Raw genomic sequence first — 19,228 nt, forward strand, 5'->3', positions numbered from 1 at the left:
CTCTCCCAACCATCCTCACCCTCTTAAACCTAATCCTTAAACCCTCTACTGGAGTTCCTTTCTCATCCTAAATCCTGTAAACCGTGCCAAGCTCTGTGTCTACGGAGATGGTGCGGTATATAAACCTAAGGTTTAGTTTAGTTTAGCAATAGAAGTGGCGCACATGCGTGGCAGTGGGGAGAGGCAGGGAAGGAGCGGGGGGGAGGCGGGGGCAGAAATGAGGATGGGTGCCGCACCCCTATCAAGACGGCGCCCGGGGTGGACTGCCCCCCTCCCCCCCCACACACACACCTCCCTTACTACACCACTGCCAGTAACTACAAAAAAGTTGCTTCATTTTAATGAGTCCCTATTTTGATTATTTTTTGCTGTTAGTTCTGATTTTTCCTCACTTTGAGGATAGAACAAACACCAAATAAAAGTATGCTGCAAGTTCATCATCTTCTCATCAAACATATCCAGCTTTCTAAAGACATCCCTCCCATGTCCCGCCCTTTTCTGTCCCTCAGTTGACCGTGAGTTGAAAGAGCAAAGCGATTAGAAAACTCCATTTCCCATAATTCCAAGCTTAGTTAGACTTTCTATGCATGCAAAGGTTGAAGGTGTTTATTTTTTAAAGAGGCTTTATTTCCAGTTGCATTTCATTTAAATTATCAACTTATTATACAAATAGAATTATAGTTTTGTTTCTCACCAACATGTATGCAGGCGGCGGCGGCGGCTTTACGCAACGTCTACGTCTAGCCGCTGCGCACGCAGCTCCTGAGCACTGGCGGCTGTCATTGGGCAAGTGACCTGCGTGGAAGGGGGTGGGGGGAAAACATGCTACAAAGTGGCGGCAGGCAGCTCGTGCGTTTACTCCGTAAGTATCTCGTATCTCCCCCAGCTCTTACCGTAGATGCTCGCTGCGCGCGCCTCCGCCCGCCACTATTCGGCTTCTCCTGGGCCCATTCTTTTTGCAGCCGCCTCGGACTGCAGGCTCAGACCTCGGGGCCTGATGCCCCAACCCGGACTGGGCCCTGGGCGGACTGTTGGGAATGCAATCGCGGAAGCGACCTTTGGTTAGCTGCGACCTGCATTTACCTCGCCGTCCTGTTGTATTTCGGGGGTGCGCGGTGCCTGCATTAAAGGGGTCAGAACCGTCGCTTGGCCTGGGAGGGAAGATCTGACCTCAACTGATGTGGAGTTTAGGAACTTCACATCCGTGAGGCTTAAGTAGAAGGGGCCTTGAGATACTTTGTCAGCCCGCTACAACTTCCTCACCTTTCCTCTGCCTTCACATACTGTACAAAGATAAAGTCAGTGAAGGAGGTGGGCGAAGATAAGATATATAATATCTACAAGCAATTAATCTCATCATTGTTTTTAATAAATATGTTTAAATTATGATGAATAAATGTAGGATGGTATTTTAAACTTTGCTGCATTTTTGTCCCTTCCCATCTTTTCATAAACTGAGGGTATCATAGGTTAACCTTTTCAATGATTTAGAGGTGGGATAGTGTATACAGGCAGTCCCTGGATTAAGAACGAGTTACGTTTTAAAAGCTGTTCTTTAATCAGATTTGTATGTAACTCAGAACTTGCAAATTTTAAGATTCTTGCTGCTTACTTCTGCTCCCAGCTGACAAAAAGGCCAACTGTCTCCGCCAGTGTTCCCTCTAAGGTACAGCATGCACAACCACACACTGTTCTTAATGTGACCATACAACATTCCTGAATCTGCTACAGAAGTGTAGGAGTCTATGCATAATGTGCCCATACGTTCCGTTTTTAGATCCCCTGTCCCATTGTCCCCACGCACAGCTTCGGGACACCGAAATGTCCTGTTTTCAGAAAGCGTCCCGAAGCTGCTGTGCTGAAGTTGCGAGTCAATTGTGCCTGGGCTCTCTCCCTACTTCCCCGCCGCTGATGCAGCAACATGGCCCTGCCGGCCCACAAGCCTTCTCCCTGATGTCAGTTCTGATGTCGGAGAGGAAGTTCTGGGCCAGCCAGGCAGCGATTGGCCGGCCGGAACTTCCTCTTTGGCATCAGAATTGACGTCGGGAGAAGGCTTCTGCGCCGGCCGTTGTGCAGTCGCTGCACTTGCCTGGCCCTGTTACTGTGTCGGCAGTGGGGAAACAGGAAGAAATCGCCATTGGAGGCATGGGGGGAGGCAGAGAGAAAGAAAGAAAAAGTAGGGGGAATGTGGTGGCAGCTTGGGGGGGGGGGCTGGGAGAGAGAGAAATCTTTCTGGAAACAATATACAACAGGCTAGAGAATGACTATTTTTCTATAGTTGTTACTGAGGTGACATTGTATATTTTAAAGTCATTTGCCTTGACCTCTTTGAAAACCCCCTGAATATAAATGATAATTAACATTTTCTCTGCATACAGTGTGCTTTGTGGAGTTTTTTTTATGGTTACCATTATGAATTAATAAGATATTGTGTATACATGAAAAATGAATGGAAGGGATTGGGGCGTGACTGAAAATTAGTAGATGTCCCGTTTTGAGGAAAAAAATAAATGGTCACGTTATCTATGCTCCATTGGAAATACTGTTCAGTGAAATCAAATGAAGCCATGACAGCATTCTAAAGCATGAGTCGCACTTAAGTCGGGCGTCTGTAATGAAGGCAAGATTTCCCTTGACTGAACCCATGCTGACTCTGACCCATTAAACTCTTCTGGTTTTTTGGAGAGGGACTATATCCGTCCTTCTCTAGTCCTCCATAACCACTCCTGACTTTAGAGAAGCATTGAAAGATAGACAGTGGAACCACTAGAACTGTCCTGAGTTCTTTCGGTATCCTTAGATGTATGCCATCCAGCCCCATCACTTTGTCCACCTTTAGCTAGCTCCTCGTGAATATAGTCTCTGAAAATCATTTAGAATCTATCACACTTTCACTTCTATTTGTCTTCTGCAGTCCTACTCTGAACACAGAAATGTTGAGCAGTTTTGCTTATTACCTGCTTCCGCATATTCCCCCTTCACCCTTCAGTCTCACAAAGCGACTTAAAAGATATTTAAAGGACTTATTTATTTATTTATTAAATTTGTATTCCACTTATAACCTAAGCGGATTACAGCATTTGCATACATAATTCCAAGTATCACAACATCATTACATCACAAACATACAATTCTTTACAATTATGCGATCATAAGTTACTAGAAAAATTGAAACATCTGCCAAATTTATAAGAATGCTCTAACAAACGGATGAGTTTTCAAAGATTTTTTAAGACTCCAGGTTTTGACGCAACCTTAATGTACAATTCAGAGCATTCCATAACTGTGGACCTGCCCACTTAAAACCTAAGCGGGTTCCAAATATACATACATTAATCCTAAAATCAACATAAAACATAACTTATTTTACTAAACAATAAAACAAAATCACACATTCTGTATTCAATTTCCTGCATTTATAAATACTGTGTCCTCATGAATTAAAAAAAAAGTTTCTACAAATAAAGCAGTCTTTAAAAATGTTTTTAATTGCTGCATATTATTCACCATCCTTGATTGTTCAGCTAAATTGTTCCACAGTTTTACTCCAATATAAGTAGCCCTAGTTCTGTTATCTGCATATTTAATCTGGTTTAATCTAACTAATTTGATAAATGCATCACCACCTCGGATCTCAATGAGCTTTGTGGATGATACCATGTCAAAACTTGAGACAAATACCATGATGGACCACTTGATATGTCAACACTAACACTTTAAATACAATTATACTTTTAACAGGCAGCCAATACAGTTGCTTCAAAAGGTGGGAAATCTGCTCAAATTTAGCACTACCACAAATTAACTGCGCTGCAGTTTTTTGTACCACCTGCAGTGCATTATATCCAGAGAATTATCATCCCTAGATGCAAAGCATTACAGTAGTCTGATCTCTGCAACACCATAGTTTGCACCACAATTCTAAATTCATACCCAGATAACATTGGTTTTAGTCTACTTAAAAGACTTATTTTGAAAAAAAATAGGATTTAACAGTAGCCAACACCTGTTCCCTCATTAACAAAGTAGAGTCCACCCCAAATTTTAATCTTTTTCTTAACTGGGATTACCATAGTATGAACTTCAGTTCTATCGGACCATTCAGGATCTTCCACTTTTCCCATCTTAACAATTCAGTTATTGCACTTCCTCCTATCGCTAACATATCTAAAAGCTATCTTTGTCCTCCCCCATTTTCCCATATTGGCTATTTTGTTTTATTGGCATCTTTTCTGACCACTTTACCTGCTTCTCTAAGCTTTTCCAGATATTATTCCTATCTTCCTCTTTTTGTGATCTCTTGTAGTTTGTGAAGGCTAACCTCATTTTCCTTATCTTTTCAGCTAGTACTTTTGAGAACCAAAGTGGCCTTCTTTTTCTCTTACTTTTATTTACGTTCTTTACAGAAAGGTTTATTGTCCTTACACTAGCTCCTTTCAGTTTTGCCCACTGCTTTTCTGCTTGTTCCTTATGTTTCCATCCAGTTTACAACACTTTGAAGTATTGGTAGATTTTTTTCACTTTTGAATGAAACCTCCCAATACCTGCCTTAATATTGAACCATAGAGAGAGCGGATCTTTTATAACAAAATTCCAACCCAACAAATAAATATATTCAAGCTAACAGGGTTACCAGATTATATGTTATCCCAAGTCTACATTCTGTCCAGAATGAGTAATCATCTACCATTACCTCTATCCCTTCCCTTAAGACTTAAAAATATTATCTTTTATTATTTTTTTATTATTTTTAATTCTTGATGTGTATCTCTAACTCGATATTAAAAAATATATTTCATTAGTATATATCATTTACTTTATAATTTTCAATTTCATTATTTAAACTGCCGATTGCGAAGCTAATAGCCAGTGGGGCACCCGTGCTTTTCATGCTCCCGGCCGGCCCTGCCTTGCTCCTCGATAGGCTGCTGCCAGTTCTCACGGGATTCGTGGTTCTTGCAGGCAGCCTATCAAGGAGTGGTGCAGGACCGGCCGGGAGCACGAAAAGCTTACTCCTGCGTGCCAGCCCGGGTGCGCCGCTGGCTATTAGCTGCTTACTGCTTAGTTTCGCAATCGGCAGGAGGGATACACCGCTGGACCACCAGGGAACAGGTACGTGAGAGAGGGAAGGTGGTAATTATTAGTATCGGCTGGGGCAGTAGACGGGAGAGATCTGTCCTGGCCTAAGGCAGGCCTGCAGGAAGTTCAGGAGGATTTTGGATGGTGACTGGGGGATGACCCGAATATAGGATGAGACCCCCCATTTTTGGTCCATTTTTTTGGAGCCCCAAAATCTCATCCTATATTCGAGTATATACAGTAAGTTTAAAACCCTCTTCAGTAGAGGAGCCAGTCTGCTGCTGAAGACACTTCTTCCCTTCTTTGATAGTAAACACTATTTCCCTAGCAACAGCAGCAGATGAATCCAGAGACCAATGGGATAGCCCACATCTACCAGCAGGCGGAGATAGAGAAACCGATTAACAGGTGGTCCTATTGGCTGGCACTCCTTCTGTTTATCTAGTATTCTCTATCTCCCAGCAGGAAAAGGTCGCTATTCAACTAGCTCCTGAATTCTGGCTGTGACTGGAACTTTATTTTCTCCTGTTGAGGTTTCTCTTCAGTGAGACTGCCATTCTGTTTCTCCTGTTGAGGTTTCTCTTCAGTGAGACTGCCATTCTGTTTCTCCTGTTGAGATTTCTCTTCAGTGAGCTGGCAATGCTATTTCTCCTGTTGAGATTTTCTCTTCAGTGAGGCAGGAGTGTCCGGCTGAACGGTGCCGGCTTTAGGGATTACACCTGGGCTCCCCCAGGTCCCTGCCTCACCCTCCCTCCATTGCTAGAGGGTCTGACTGGGTCTCAATTTTTTTCTTCTTTCCCTTCTCTGTTAAAAAAAAAAAAAAATTGACCACAGTTGCTGCATTCTGCTGTTACTGCTGATCAACCAGCTTTAACTGGCTTCAACCGGCCCTAACAACAAGCTTGTGAGTATGTCTGGTTTTTTACTATCGGTTGAACTTCAGGTTCTGTTTGGGAGTCTTAGTAATGTGGGTTTGCTCAACGTATGTTTAAGGAATGGATATTTTATTGAGGCTAAGTTCTATGACTAGAAATCCGTGGAGGGAGCCGGGACTTCCCGCCCTTTGCATGCACGCGCTTGGTTTCCTTGTTGGTTACAGCGCGGCAGTAGCGGTGCGATTTCATGCTCGCACTTATTCTCATTGTTGGGTTTCAGTGTAGCAGTAGTAGTCCTGTTTATTCTGAGGCTCTCTTTCATCGGTGTTTGTCACGGCCATGTGCAGCTGATTGTGCAGGTGCCGGTTTATAGCAGCGCGCATGAGATGGGACATATTTTTTTTTTCCGGCGCTGTGGGCCGTTCTTCTGGTTATTCCCCGAATCTGATTTTCTTTCTATGCAAGCCGCGGCAGGGTAAATTTTGCGGGGCTTGAATCCGACTATGTTTCTAGGAGCGTTGATGCAGCGGCCACGTGTCAGCGAGAATCAGGCGTGCGCTTGGGTCTCCGGCGATGGCGGGAGAGCTGCAGCATTCCGGTAGTTTGTTTCCAGCTGACTTTGGTCAGGGTATGCCGGGGCTTCTCTCCTTTCCAGTTCAGACAAGTTGTATGTGTTTCACCAGCTTTGGGACAAGCTTGGGCAGATTTATATGTCTATGTCTGTGTTCCTGCTGTACTCCCTTGAAGGAAGCTGCTTGTTTAATCGGACTCTGGGCACTCAAGGGGTTTACCAGAGAGACTCTGACCTGTGCTAGGTCACCCAGTCTCGGTTTGTCTTCGGACTGGGGCGACATACGGCAACTCACGGCACGGTGAGATCAGCAGTAAGATAGTGCCCTGTACTTCACACAGGTATCTCATTGTCTCTCTTGGGGTCCCTGCAGATTGAGCCTTTGTCTGTTGGTAGCTGTCCTTATTTGGGCCTCTTTGCTGAGCTGCATGTGTCTAGTAGTGGCACAGGATATATATGCCTAAAGATAGTACAAACAGTTTCCAAGTTCGGGCTGTCTCTAAGGCATAATGACACTGCGCATCTTCCTGCGGCCAGGACTTTTTCTCTATTTCTGAGGGGGCCTGGACTTCAGATTTCCATGCTTATCACGCTGGTTTCTCCTGTCGCCATTTTCTCATGGCACATGCTAGACGGGCTCCCCAACCAGACAGGAAGGGCTGTACAGCTCCGTTTAACCAGGAGCCAGTTACCTATTCTATCAAACCCGCAGAGGATCACGCGCTATGTGGCTGTTAGCCTCATCCTTGAAGCTCTCATTAGCGATGTGAGCTTTGTCTGATACCTGTAAGGATGCTGTTGTTTTCCACGGGGCGGTAGATGCAGCATCTTGATTGAGTCTAGTACGTATTCACTTTTAAGGACATACGTATTTCGCTCATGTTGCATGGGGTTAGTACTGTTTTCATGGTTCCAGTATATTCCTCTTTACATTGTGAAACTTGATTTTTCCTAGGAGAATCTTCTTGCAGATCCTATAGTCTCATCCTGCCATTCCCTGACCTTCTGCACTTCATTCTGAGGTGATCTTGACTTCTTCCAATGACTCTTCAGGCTTTCTCATGAGGGAGAAGACGCTATAATGTCAGGTCAGGGGGCTGTGAAGATTTTTCAGGATGCTTGCATCTTTGCATCCTCCTCAGGTTTCCAGTTCGTTCTTGGAGTCTCTATGTTTTGTGTTTCCCTTTTCAGTGTTACTGGTCCTCAGGACAGTTCTTGTAGTTCTTCAGGAACTAAGGGACGTTGTTCCACTTACTGCATGGTGCCCGAGACGGGGGCATTGGGCAGGCTGGATCCCATTCTGCTGAATTAGTTTCTTGGGGTTACACATTTCTGCAGACAACCTGGGAGTATATTTACATTTTCTCTATGGACTCCGAATCGGCACTTGGTTTGCCTGCCTCTCTTGGAGCAGCGCTTTCTGTTTTGGCACATGCCATTTCGCCTACCCAAGGCTTCACGAACGTTTTAGGTGATGTGGGCGGTGGTACCGTTTTGGCGCTACCAGGCGAGTCATCTAATTTCTTCTTGAATGCCTGCTTGATTCAGATAACTTCTAGTCGGGCCATATGACTGACACGAAAAGGGTGGTATCTTTTCCACAGTTCTTTACACGTGCATCTTCGAATTTGCACAGCGCTCTTTTCTCCTGTACTATTTATAGGTATCTCGGGGTGATGTTTTTATTCATATAGGAGAGACATGTGTTTCTTTCCGGAGACTTGGGCGTGGGGTCTAGGTCTCAGATTGGTATTCTTCTTCGCTTACCATGACCAAGAGTAAGGGATTCTGTACAGTTTCTGGGATCCATATTGCTGACTCCACTGGGAACTTCGGCTTGCTTTTCCCTTCTTACGCTACAGCAGTCGCTTTTGTTCCGGTGGTTCCCGGTATCTCAGGGCTCCAATTTTTTGGTATGCTCCTCCTGCATTGCTCTGTATGATTTGGTGGCTCAGTGCGATTTCTCTTTTCAAGGCATGCCTCGGTCTTTGCTGGACTAGCTCATGACCACCGACCATCCCGGGCTGTCGGGTTGGGGGGCTCGGTGGCTTCCATCCTCAGCTCCAGGAGTCTGGTCTTCAGAGGCGACTCAGTACTTGTTCATTCTTCTACTCTTGAGCAGGGTCAGGCTACCTTTCTGGAGCTTCAGATCATTCTTCCGGATTGCCGCTGAGGGTCCTTTTGGTCAGTATTAAGATAGGGGTATTTCTCTACAGCTTGGGCAGTAGGTGTTGTTCTTAGTTGGCAGGTGAAGTTGTTCTGCTTCAATGGGTGGACTCTCATCTTCGTCTTCTGTTGGCAGATCCTTTTATGGATCAGGATAAGAGTTTGGATAGACTTTCTCTCCGCGGAATCTGAGCATGGCCCATTTCTTGTATGTTACAGTGTACAGCGCTGTGTACGCTCTGGAAAGTGTGCATGTTAGTAATAGTGTAATCTTCTGCATCCTGGATATTGAGATTTGTGGCTCAGGCGTTCTAGCTCTTTTTATGGACGTGAGATCTTCTTGACCTAGACCTCATGGCCTCGTCTCTCAATTCTAAGCTTCCTAGCTTCTTCGGCGGGCCCAGGGAGTGGGAGTTAGAGGGGATAGCTGCGTGGCTCCTTTCTCGCCTCTGCCTTCTTTTTTCAGTGTTTTCTGCTGGCTGATGATGGCTTGGATTTGCCATCTCGAGCTCGCTTTCCGGGCACAGTATTTGTAGAATCTTTGGATTGGCGGCGCCATCCTTACAATGCGGATTTGATGAGTCTTTCGACAGCCGGACTAAGAAGTTTCCTGGTATCTCCGGCTTTGCTCGCCTAGGGTCCGATCAACATGGATATTTGTACTACTTTAGTCTTACGACCTAGTTTTTTGAAAAATCATGGCTGACGTGTAAGGGTTATGCGAAGCAGGTTGTTTCTTCTCTTATCAAGGTGCTACAGATGTCTTCTCCTGTGGCTTCTGCTTCCTTTTGGAGGTTTTTCCTTTCTTGTGTGCTTCTTAACATTTGAACCACTCCAGAGTTCCTTTTTGGCACAAGTGTATTGCCGAGGGCTTAGCGTTCAATTCCCTTCAGCTTCTAGTGCCATTCTTGGCTTGTTACAAGGGCTAGGTATATTGCTCTTCGCTTACTTCTCAGCTTCATGTAGTTCAGTTCCTAAACAGAGTGCGGTATATTCATGCGCCTCTTAGAAAGCCCGGTTTGGAGTACAATCGTCACGTACTTCTTCTCAGTTTACCGAAGGCTTCATTTCATCCTTGTCTTTTGGGACTCTAACTTTTATTTTTGCCTCAAACCCCCTTTGATTTGATACAATATCATTTGAGATAGACTCCCCAGCAATGCAAATACAAAAATGGTGTCTAAGTAAAGCAGTCTCAGCCAAAAAGCACCTTAAGATTAGCACCAGCTAGTGGTAACCTAGATATATAGAAGGGAGCCTCAGAGATCTTGAAATCTGGTAAAAAAATTACCAAGATTCCAGATCAGATAAAATATCAATCATTGGCTCTACCTTGTAGGTATAAAGAACAATTGTAAATTTTTAAAATTTTTTAAAAATTTTTTTGTAAACTTTTTTTTTCAATTTTTATAAACAGATAGTGCTATAACTTTCAAAAAGCACTTATCTTAATCTGGATGAATCAGGGATTCTGCATTGTGAAACCCGACGGGGCCGCCGTTTCACCCAAGTCGGCTTCGTCAGGGGTTTAGAAATATTGCAGTACCTAAATCAATTGAATAGAAAAGTTTACAAAAAAATTTTAAAAATATTTACAATTGTTCTTTATACCTACAAGGTGGAGCCAATGATTGAGATCTTATCTGATCTGGAATCTTGGTAATTTTTTACCAGATTTCAAGATCTCATAGACTCCCCAGCCCCTAATCTGTTGAATGTGGACATTGATTACGCCAGATTGGCGCCAGATCAGCAATCATGTACCGTGTGCTGTATTGCGCTGGGGGAGGGGGCGGGAGCTTCGGACTTTGCCTCCTCTGAGTAATCTTGGGCTGATGAGCCGGCCTGGGTCTGTGCCTTCCGAGGAAAATCTTGCTAGAGGCTGTCCTGGACTCTGGCGCAAAACATCTGTGTTCCAAGTCTGGGGACTCTTTTGGCGTGGCACGTGTACCTCAACAGAGCCCTGCCATGGTTACGGGGTGGGCCTTTTCACCGGACTTTATTCAGCCCCTCTAAAAAGCATATTCTTCAGACACCGCTCATTTGACACAGTCGGCAAGCGCGTCGGGTCTTTTTCGGTCTGTTGCGCCTGTGGTGAAGATTCCTGTTCGGGAGGCCTCTTGTCTGACTATGTTAGACCTCTATTGCAGTAGTGGCCATGCAGATATTATGATTCTTCTGTTTCTAGTCACTGTCTATTTTGGGACTTAACTGGATATGTTTACTAGCTCTCGCCTGAGGGGGTAGAGCATGTGCTCTGAAAAGTTGTAGATTTCTGCAACTCCTGGATTGCGGGTTAGGTTTGAACACCTAGCATATGGAATCCTCCAGGGACTAATAGAAAGATGATTATCGAAGATATAAGCCTAATCTTCCATTCTGCTCAGCAGAAAATCTTGGAAAATCATCCTATGGTCCAAGAAACCAAAATGCTTTTGATGATGCTCTGCGCAGTGTGCTTTCAGCTCCATTTTGTGAACTTCTCTGCCTTGACCTTTACTTCAACAGAATAGATTGACTAGTAAACCACTTGCATGCCACAGGATCTGCATCATCCTCCCAGAGCCATAAAGTCACTTTTGATATGGATCACAGCTAGGAGTTAAAGTAAATTTCTGTTTAATCTTTAGCATCAGTTTAGAGCACAGCTTAGCCATTATAAATAATAAGGATTTCTATAAAAAAAGCAAAAAAACCCAGAAGACAAGATATGTATGTATGTATTAATTATAATAACAATAAATAATTGTCAGTTAAACCATAATGATTGATTGAAATGAAAGGGCCTGTCTGGTAGTCTAATTGCAGCATGAACCATCAACAAATTGCTAGTTGACATTGCCTGAAAAGCATACATAACAGAAAAAAAACAGAATTCAGTTGTTCTCAGTCCTGAAGAGGTGCTGAGGGGAAGAAATCTTCACTGGTATGCATTTTACCTGCTGGGAAATTGTGTTAAGACTTGGGTTTAAAAAGGTAATTTCATTGACTTACTGTCTATTTTTTTAGTTACTATGCTTATTTAGCAAGATCAGTTTAGCAAATACATTCCCCTCCATATTCACGGGGGTTAGGGGCAAAGCCCTCTCACGAATAACAAAAATTTGTGAATAATTTAAGGGCCGACTCTGAACCACCTCTGCCTTCCTCCCGCCTCCTGGACCTCTCCATGCCTTATTTTTAAAGCCTGGTAGTCTCGCAATAAAGCGGGGCAGTAGCGATCTTCCTATTCTCCTGCCCCATGCAGAGCCACAATCAAAAATGGGTGCCGCAAGTTTCTGCTGCAGTCTCACGAGACCGCGGGAACTCATGGCAGCCATTTTTGATCACAGCTCTGCATGGGACAGGAGCATAGGAAGATTGCTCCTGCCCCGCTTCACTAGGCTTTAAAAGTAAGTTGTGGAGAGATCTGGGAGGCAGGGTGTTTTTGAGACTAATGAATAACCGAATTCGCAAATCCTAAACCCATGAATATGGAGAGGGGAAGAGTACTGTGGCCCTTAAAGTTTCTGTTAGCATTCACAGAAAAGCTGTTTTTAGAGTATACAGTAGAAATTCAAAACTGCAGATGCCAGAAATCCAGCCAACCCTAGAATCAGGACCTTTTAAAATTGCGATATCTGGACTTGCTGACTTAAAATCTTTTTATTTTTTGGATATGTGGGTGCATCTGTCTGAATTTCCTGCCCCTCTTCCCCCCTGCTAAACAGCTGGTCTCTCTTTTTTCTTTACTGTAACTTCTGCTTTTGATGATGGGTATTCTGATAGGAAAGAATGAAGTATATGGAAATATTAATATGGCTTTTGTAATTTTACAGTGCCACAAAGTGGAGTAAGATATTGTTCCTATGCAACTTCACGGAAGCACCTCTGTATCACGAAAGACACAAAGATTATTTGCCAGGGTTTTACTGGCAAACAGGTATGCCTTCATTTGGGTAGATTCTTAAGAAGGCTATTTAGTCTTACAATGTATTTATTTGTCTCTTCTTATAGTACTTTCCTTTTCTTGTTAGATAAAATTTTCTGATATCAACATAACTAAACCCATTCTTTTTCTATATAAATCAACTAGTAGGCCAATTCAAACCAAGTAAAATGTCACTGGCTAAGGAAATAAGAATTAGTTCTCCTTTAGAAATGATGCTACGTTATGTTAAGCTTTTAAAACCCTCTTTGTCCCCCATCCTAGGTCTAGAGCAGAAATAGCAATAATTAAGAGATTGATTTATGAAATCAGGGGTAGAACAATAAAACATTATAAAAACTTATTGTAACAGATATGTTAAAAAAAATATGACTTCAGTTATTTGCTCTAGGTAACATATAACATTGCTAACAATTTAGGTACTATTTGAGAACTTATCCAAAATTTAAGGACATCAATTCCTGTTAAACTTTTGTATCAAAAGCATTTATTTGAAGCACTTTTTAGCTTTAAACTACTTGTGCAAGATCAGATCAAAACTGCAATTTCAGTCCTTTGTGGTATAGTGGTATGGGCAGAGCAGGAGTGACCCCACCCGCTCCTGCCCATGCTGGTCACGACAGCCATTTTGAGAGTAGAGCTGACATGGGCAAGAGTGACTGGGCATCACTCCTGCCCTTATCACACCACTAGACCATGAGGGAATGAATGGTAGTCTGGGAAGGAGAGCTACTCTTTGCATTCTTTTGTGTATGTGTGTGTGTAATGCAATTGTAAATAATGCAGTTTTGATCTGGTCTTGCTCAGTAGTTTACATGGTACACAGTACTCCTGTCGGAATTCTACGCAACTGCGCAGTGCTGAATTTGTGAAGAATTCCCCATCCATGCTGAATTCTATACATGCTGTGAAGAATTCTGCACAAACCTTCCATTCTGAACTCTGTCCCCGTCCCCTCCTCTCCTGCGTGGGTCAGGCCTTTCTTCCTTCCTTTGACCACCTCCCCCTCCCCCCGGTAAGATCAGACATACCTGTGAGCCCCAAAGGAAGCAGCAGTGACAACAGTTGGCTGGCAGATGCAGCGCTGTGAACTGGCCGCTTTCGATTGAGCCCACCAAGGTCTTCCCTCTGCTACACTACTTGCTGTAGATAGATGACGCAACAGAGGGAAAGCCCTGCCACATGCAGCCTGTTTACTGTTCTGCCTCTTCCTGCCAGCTGCCGCTGCTACTCTGGAAAGCCTGCAGGTATGTATGACCTCAATTTGGGGGGAGGGGGTCAGAGAGAGGCCAGACCACTTCTGACGAAAGAGGAAGTTGCATCATTGGAGGCAGGTCAACCTAGCAAAGGCCCAGAGGCTGCCTGATGTAACCGTGGCTAAACTAACTCTAGCAGCAGCTGTGTGGGGAAGTTAAAAGCACGCAGTGAGCTGCCGCTTGGGAGAGAAGAGGTACTGCTGGACAGGGAGAAGAGGTACTGCTGGACATGGGGAAGAAAGCTTGGGCGGGGGTACTCGGTTGATATTTGTTAAGAATATACAGTGGTGCCTCACACAACGAACTTAATCCGTTCCAGGAGCAAGTTTGTTATGTGAAACGTTCGTTGTGTGAAACGCGTTTTCCCATAAGAATACATGTAAAACAAAATAATTTGTTCTGCAGCCCTGTTTTCCCATAAGAATACATGTAAAACAAAATAATTCGTTCTGCAGCCCTACATTTCCCTCCCTCCACCTCACCTTATATGCAGAGTTTGCCAGCTTTCTTTTTCACCCAGCCGCACGCTTTCAAAAAGCTGTGCACGCGCAGCTGCTGAAGTTGATCAATGTTCTCCTCTCCTGCAACTTCCGGTTTCCGGTTGCGTCAGAGGAGAAGATTGAACAACAGAGCATGCGCGCATGTGCTGCTCTTTGAAAGTGTGTGGCTGGCCGAAAAAGAAAGCCGGAAAACTCGGCATCTAAGGTAAGATGGAGGGAGATGATGGAACACTGCATTCAGACAGGAGGTTGCTGCTGTTCCCGGCTCACATTAGGAAGCGGCGAGAGTAGTTCCGCCCCCCCCCCCGGGCCCCTCGGGCGACTTCGTTGTGTGAAACGAAGTTCGTTATAGGGAGCAAGACAAAAAGTTCGTTATGCGCAGCGTTCGCTGTGCGAGGCGTCCGTTATGCGAGGCACCACTGTATAAGGATAGCCTTACTGGGTCAGACCAATGGTCCATCAAGTCCAGTAGCCCATTCTCACGGTGGCCAATCCAGGTCGCTAGTACCTGGCCAAAACCCAATATTCCATGCTACCGATCCAGGGCAATCAGTGGCTCCCCATGTCTTTCTCAATAACAGACTATGGACTTTTCCTCCAGGAACTTGTCCAAACTTTTCTTAAAACCAGCTACACTATCCGTTCTTACCACAACCTCTGGCAATGCGTTCCAGAGCTTAACTATTCTCTGAGTGAAAAAAAATTTCCTCCGATTGGTTTTAAAAGTATTTCCTTGTAACTTCATTGAGTGTCTCCTAGTCCAGGGCTGTGGAGTTAGGATTGAGGAGTCGGAGACAATTTGGGGTGCTGGAGTCGGAGTCGTGGGTACCAGAAACGTTGGAGTCGAAGGATTTATCTACCGACTCCAAAACCCTGCCCTATTTTTTGTTATTTTTATAAGAGTGAAAAATCAATCCACTTGTACCCATTCTATTCCACTCAGGATTTTGTAGACTTCAATCATATCTCCCCTCAGCCATCTCTTTTCCAAGCTGAAGAGCCCTAACGTGCGTTAAACTGCTAGCGCGGCTTGATAAAAGGAGCCCTTAGTTAGGCACAGCTAAGCATGATTCTGTAATGAGCGCCTAAATGCGATTGACATGCAGTAGGTGCTTATCTTTTTTTAGGCGCCAATTACAGAATCCTGCCCAGTGGGGCTAAGATCTTTTTCTCAACTCTGTATTTTTAATGACATTTTTGTTTTGAAGAAAAGGCATATTATCTCAGGAGACAAATTCACAGTTTTGAGAAATGCAGAGCCAAGCATCTTTGATAATATTTTCTAGATCAGTGGTCTCAAACTCAAACCCTATGTAGGGCCACATTTTAGATTTGTAGGTACTTGGAGGGCCACAAAAAAAACAAAAAACTAATGACAATTTTGCATGAGGTAAAACTCATTATAGTTTATAAATCTTTCCTTTTGGCTAAGTCTTAATAAGAATATTAACAAAAACAAAAAAGGGAACACAAAACAAAATGAAAATGCCTTTAAACCACGAAGGTGCTCAGAACCATTGTATGGTAAGAAAGTGACCAAACCAGCGCAGCAACCCTTGTAAGGACTTTCAAAGAGTCTATCATAGTACCATCCTCAAGCGGTAGAAAGGTATTTAAATTTTGGTGAATGTCTTTTTATACTAATTTTCTTTTTTCTATTAAATGTCCAATTGAAGTGTCCAATACTTAAGTGAAAACTATGATCCTCAAAATAGGCAAAACTTAGCTGTGAGAGTTTAGGAAGCCAACTTGCTACAGCAGGTACAGGTGGGTCCTAACGTGTTTCACCGACAGGCTTCTTCAGAGAACCCCCATGCTGGATGGAACATCATCCTGCTCATGCTTCTCAGCGTGGCCAAAGACACTCAAGGAAGCCTGTTAACAGCAGAGCAGGAACTTGGAAAGTTTGCTCCTGCCCACGGCACCTCCACTGGAGATCGGCGGTAGATGTATGAGGCTAGGGCAGGGAGGGGGGCAGGGCCTGGGAGGGAGGGTGCAGAGTCTGATGGGGGAAGGAAGGAAGGAAGGGTGCTGGGTGCAGAGTCTGACAGGGTATGGAGGGAAGGAAGGGTGCAATGCCTGACAGGAAGGGAGGCTTGGTTGCAATGCCTGGGAGGCCTGGGTGCAATGCCTGACAGGAAGGGAGATGGGTGCAGTGCCTGACAGGGGAAGGAGGGAGGGAAGGAAGGGTGCTGGCTTCAATGCCTGACAGGGTAGAGCCTTTACCCAGATATCTTATCAAAGATCTAGACAGAACTACGGCAGAGCTAGGCGACCTCAATCCTATGGTTCTTGCACCAAAGCAGCCTCCAAAGAAACTCCAATGATGCCAGCTCCTGAATCTTCACTTCTAAACCGATTGCATTTCCTGTCATTTATAGCTATGTGATCAAGAAACTGTTTTATTTTAATTTTGTGATTATGATAAACATACCGAGGGCCTCAAAATAGTACCTGGTGGCCGTATGTGGCCCCCGGGCCACAAGTTTGAGACCACTGTTCTAGATAGAAAAATTGCCCATGACATTATGAATGGATTAATAGAATTAATTTACCAAAATAATTAATCATTGCATGAATATACATCCTCATACTAAATAATTAAAAACTAATCCTTATTTCATGATGAATAACTTTTGGATTATAGTGTGTCTTAAATAGAAAACTAAGGGCTCCTTTTACTAAGGTGCGCTATAGTGCCGCACGTGCTAAATGCTAACGCCTCCATAGAGCTTGCATTAGTATTTTTCATTTAGTGTGTGGCTAGTGCACGCTAAAAACGCTAGTGCACCTTAGTAAAAAGAGCCCTATGTTTAGATAGATTTTTTTTCCTCAGAAAAACATTTCATTAAAAAAAAAAATCCAATTTAAATTTTTAAAAATATGATTTTTTTTTTCCCCTCCCCCACCCTGCTTCATACATACGTGACTGCCTTTCTCAGAAGCTCCTACTGTTATTTATACTTGCATGTGTTCATTATGTAGGTTGAGTAAAACTGCATATGAAAAGCTTTTTCTGGGGTCAGAAAATATTTAATCATAGCAAAACATAGGTTCTGTTTTCTTGGTGATAAGAAATGCTGTAGTACCTTATATTTGTATTGTTGATTTTCAAAGAGCTGTTTTCTTTTTTACAGGGTACGTTCCATAGTCAACAGGCCTTGGAATATGGAACCAAGCTAGTAGGAGGAGTATCCCCTGGAAAAGGGGGCAAAACCCATCTAGGCCTTCCCGTTTTCAATTCTGTAGCAGAGGTAAAATAGCATTAATTATGGTATAATATCGGACAGGAATCTCACAAAGCTGCATTCTGTGGAAATGCCTCTGATTTGAAAATAATGTAAAAACAGTTGATACTTTTTAGGTGAACTGGTTCTCTTCCAAAACCAAGAACTGTGGCTGTTTTCATCCTAAGTAGATATATTTTTTACATTATTCATGTCATTCCTTGGATTTAAGGAGGGGGGCTTTAAGGTTTTATATTCTTGACCTAATAATTCAAATCTATGCTGATCCTTTGAGTGATTACATTTTATTATGCCTTATATTTACAACTCAATAACTTGATATCACTGTAGCGCTGAAAGCACTATCATCAGATTTTTACATTGTTAAGGGTCAAAAGAACGCAAGTCATAAATGGCAGCACTCCGCATAAACCCAAATATCAACGTGTCTAAGCATATTGCCTAAGTTCATTCTTTTCTATATTTTGTATTTCTAGATGTAATAAATTTAAACTTAGGGCTCCTTTTACGAAGTTTTAGCAAACGCACCAGATTAGTGCGTGCTAGCCGAAAATCTACCGCCTGCTCAAAAGAAGGTGGTAGCAGCTAGCGCACACTATTCCGCGCGTTAAGGCCCTAGCATGGCTTTATAAAAGGAGACCTTAGTTTCTGGTATTGTTGCATGTGGTGCAACAATGCCAGAAGCTAAGTTTAAATTTATTACATCTAGAAATACAAAATAATATAAAAAAAGAAAATAAAATAATGAACTTAGGCAATATGTTTAATTAGACACGTTGATATTTGGGTTTATGAAGAGGGCTGCCACACCAAGTCTTATGACTTGGGTGGCGTTCTGATGATGCCCCTTACATTGTAAAAATCCGATGTTAGTGTTTTCAGCGCTACAGTGATATCAGCTTATTGAGTTTTAGTATTTAATAACCGTGCTATTCAGTTTTGTGACTTATTTTTACAACATAAGTTAACACATGGTGCTCATTTTCAAAGCAGAAGGACATCTTTGAATGCCTAAAAATATTTGTCTGCCAAAAACATCAAAATCCTAATTTGAAAAGTCAGAATTTGGATGTTTCATAATGCACTTCATCCAAATAGCAAAGGGATGTGTTCTGGGCATCTTTTGGGTGGGGCTAGGAAGGACCGAAATTTAGGATGTCTTAACAGGTTACAAATGCTTCTCTTATTGAGCAGCTGGCCACTGGAGGGCTTGAGGCATGACTCCTCCTTAATCATCCATTGGTTGTTGTCCCCCTCCCTTTACCCCTCCCCTGAAAGTGAAACTGGAATGCAAACCAAGCTCTGTCTGATGCAGGTATTATGACCATTCTAAACAAAACAGCAAGCATCCAAGAAGAGTATATCAAGAATTAAATAAACTTGAATTTGAGTACTATAGTAGATTGTGAACCAAGGGAACCAGGTTCAAATCTCACTTAGATTTGTGTTTTTGTTATAATTCTGAGCCTTAAAGAAACAGAAAAATAACTAAATATATGACACCTGCAAGTTTGAAGACTTTGAAGTGGTGTACTTTCAAATATAGTAGGTCTTTTTTTCAGGTCCTGGGTGGATCACATTTACACATAAAGTTAGGGTTTGAAT

At 43.2% G+C, this 19,228-nt stretch overlaps 1 protein-coding gene across 1 annotated transcript in view; it reads left to right on the forward strand.

The window, feature by feature from the left end:
- Positions 1-711: 711 nt before the first annotated feature.
- Positions 712-19,228, forward strand: part of SUCLG1 (succinate-CoA ligase GDP/ADP-forming subunit alpha) — an 83,722-nt gene continuing 65,205 nt past the window's right edge. Inside the window, exons 1-3 of the mRNA XM_033952669.1 lie at positions 712-862; positions 12,510-12,613; positions 17,513-17,629. Coding sequence (XP_033808560.1) covers positions 823-862; positions 12,510-12,613; positions 17,513-17,629 — 261 coding nt within the window. The 5' untranslated portion in view covers positions 712-822. The remainder of the gene's footprint in view (positions 863-12,509; positions 12,614-17,512; positions 17,630-19,228) is intronic.

This window comes from Geotrypetes seraphini, chromosome 1 (genome assembly GCF_902459505.1).
Source record: "Geotrypetes seraphini chromosome 1, aGeoSer1.1, whole genome shotgun sequence".
Lineage (NCBI taxonomy): Eukaryota > Metazoa > Chordata > Amphibia > Gymnophiona > Dermophiidae > Geotrypetes > Geotrypetes seraphini.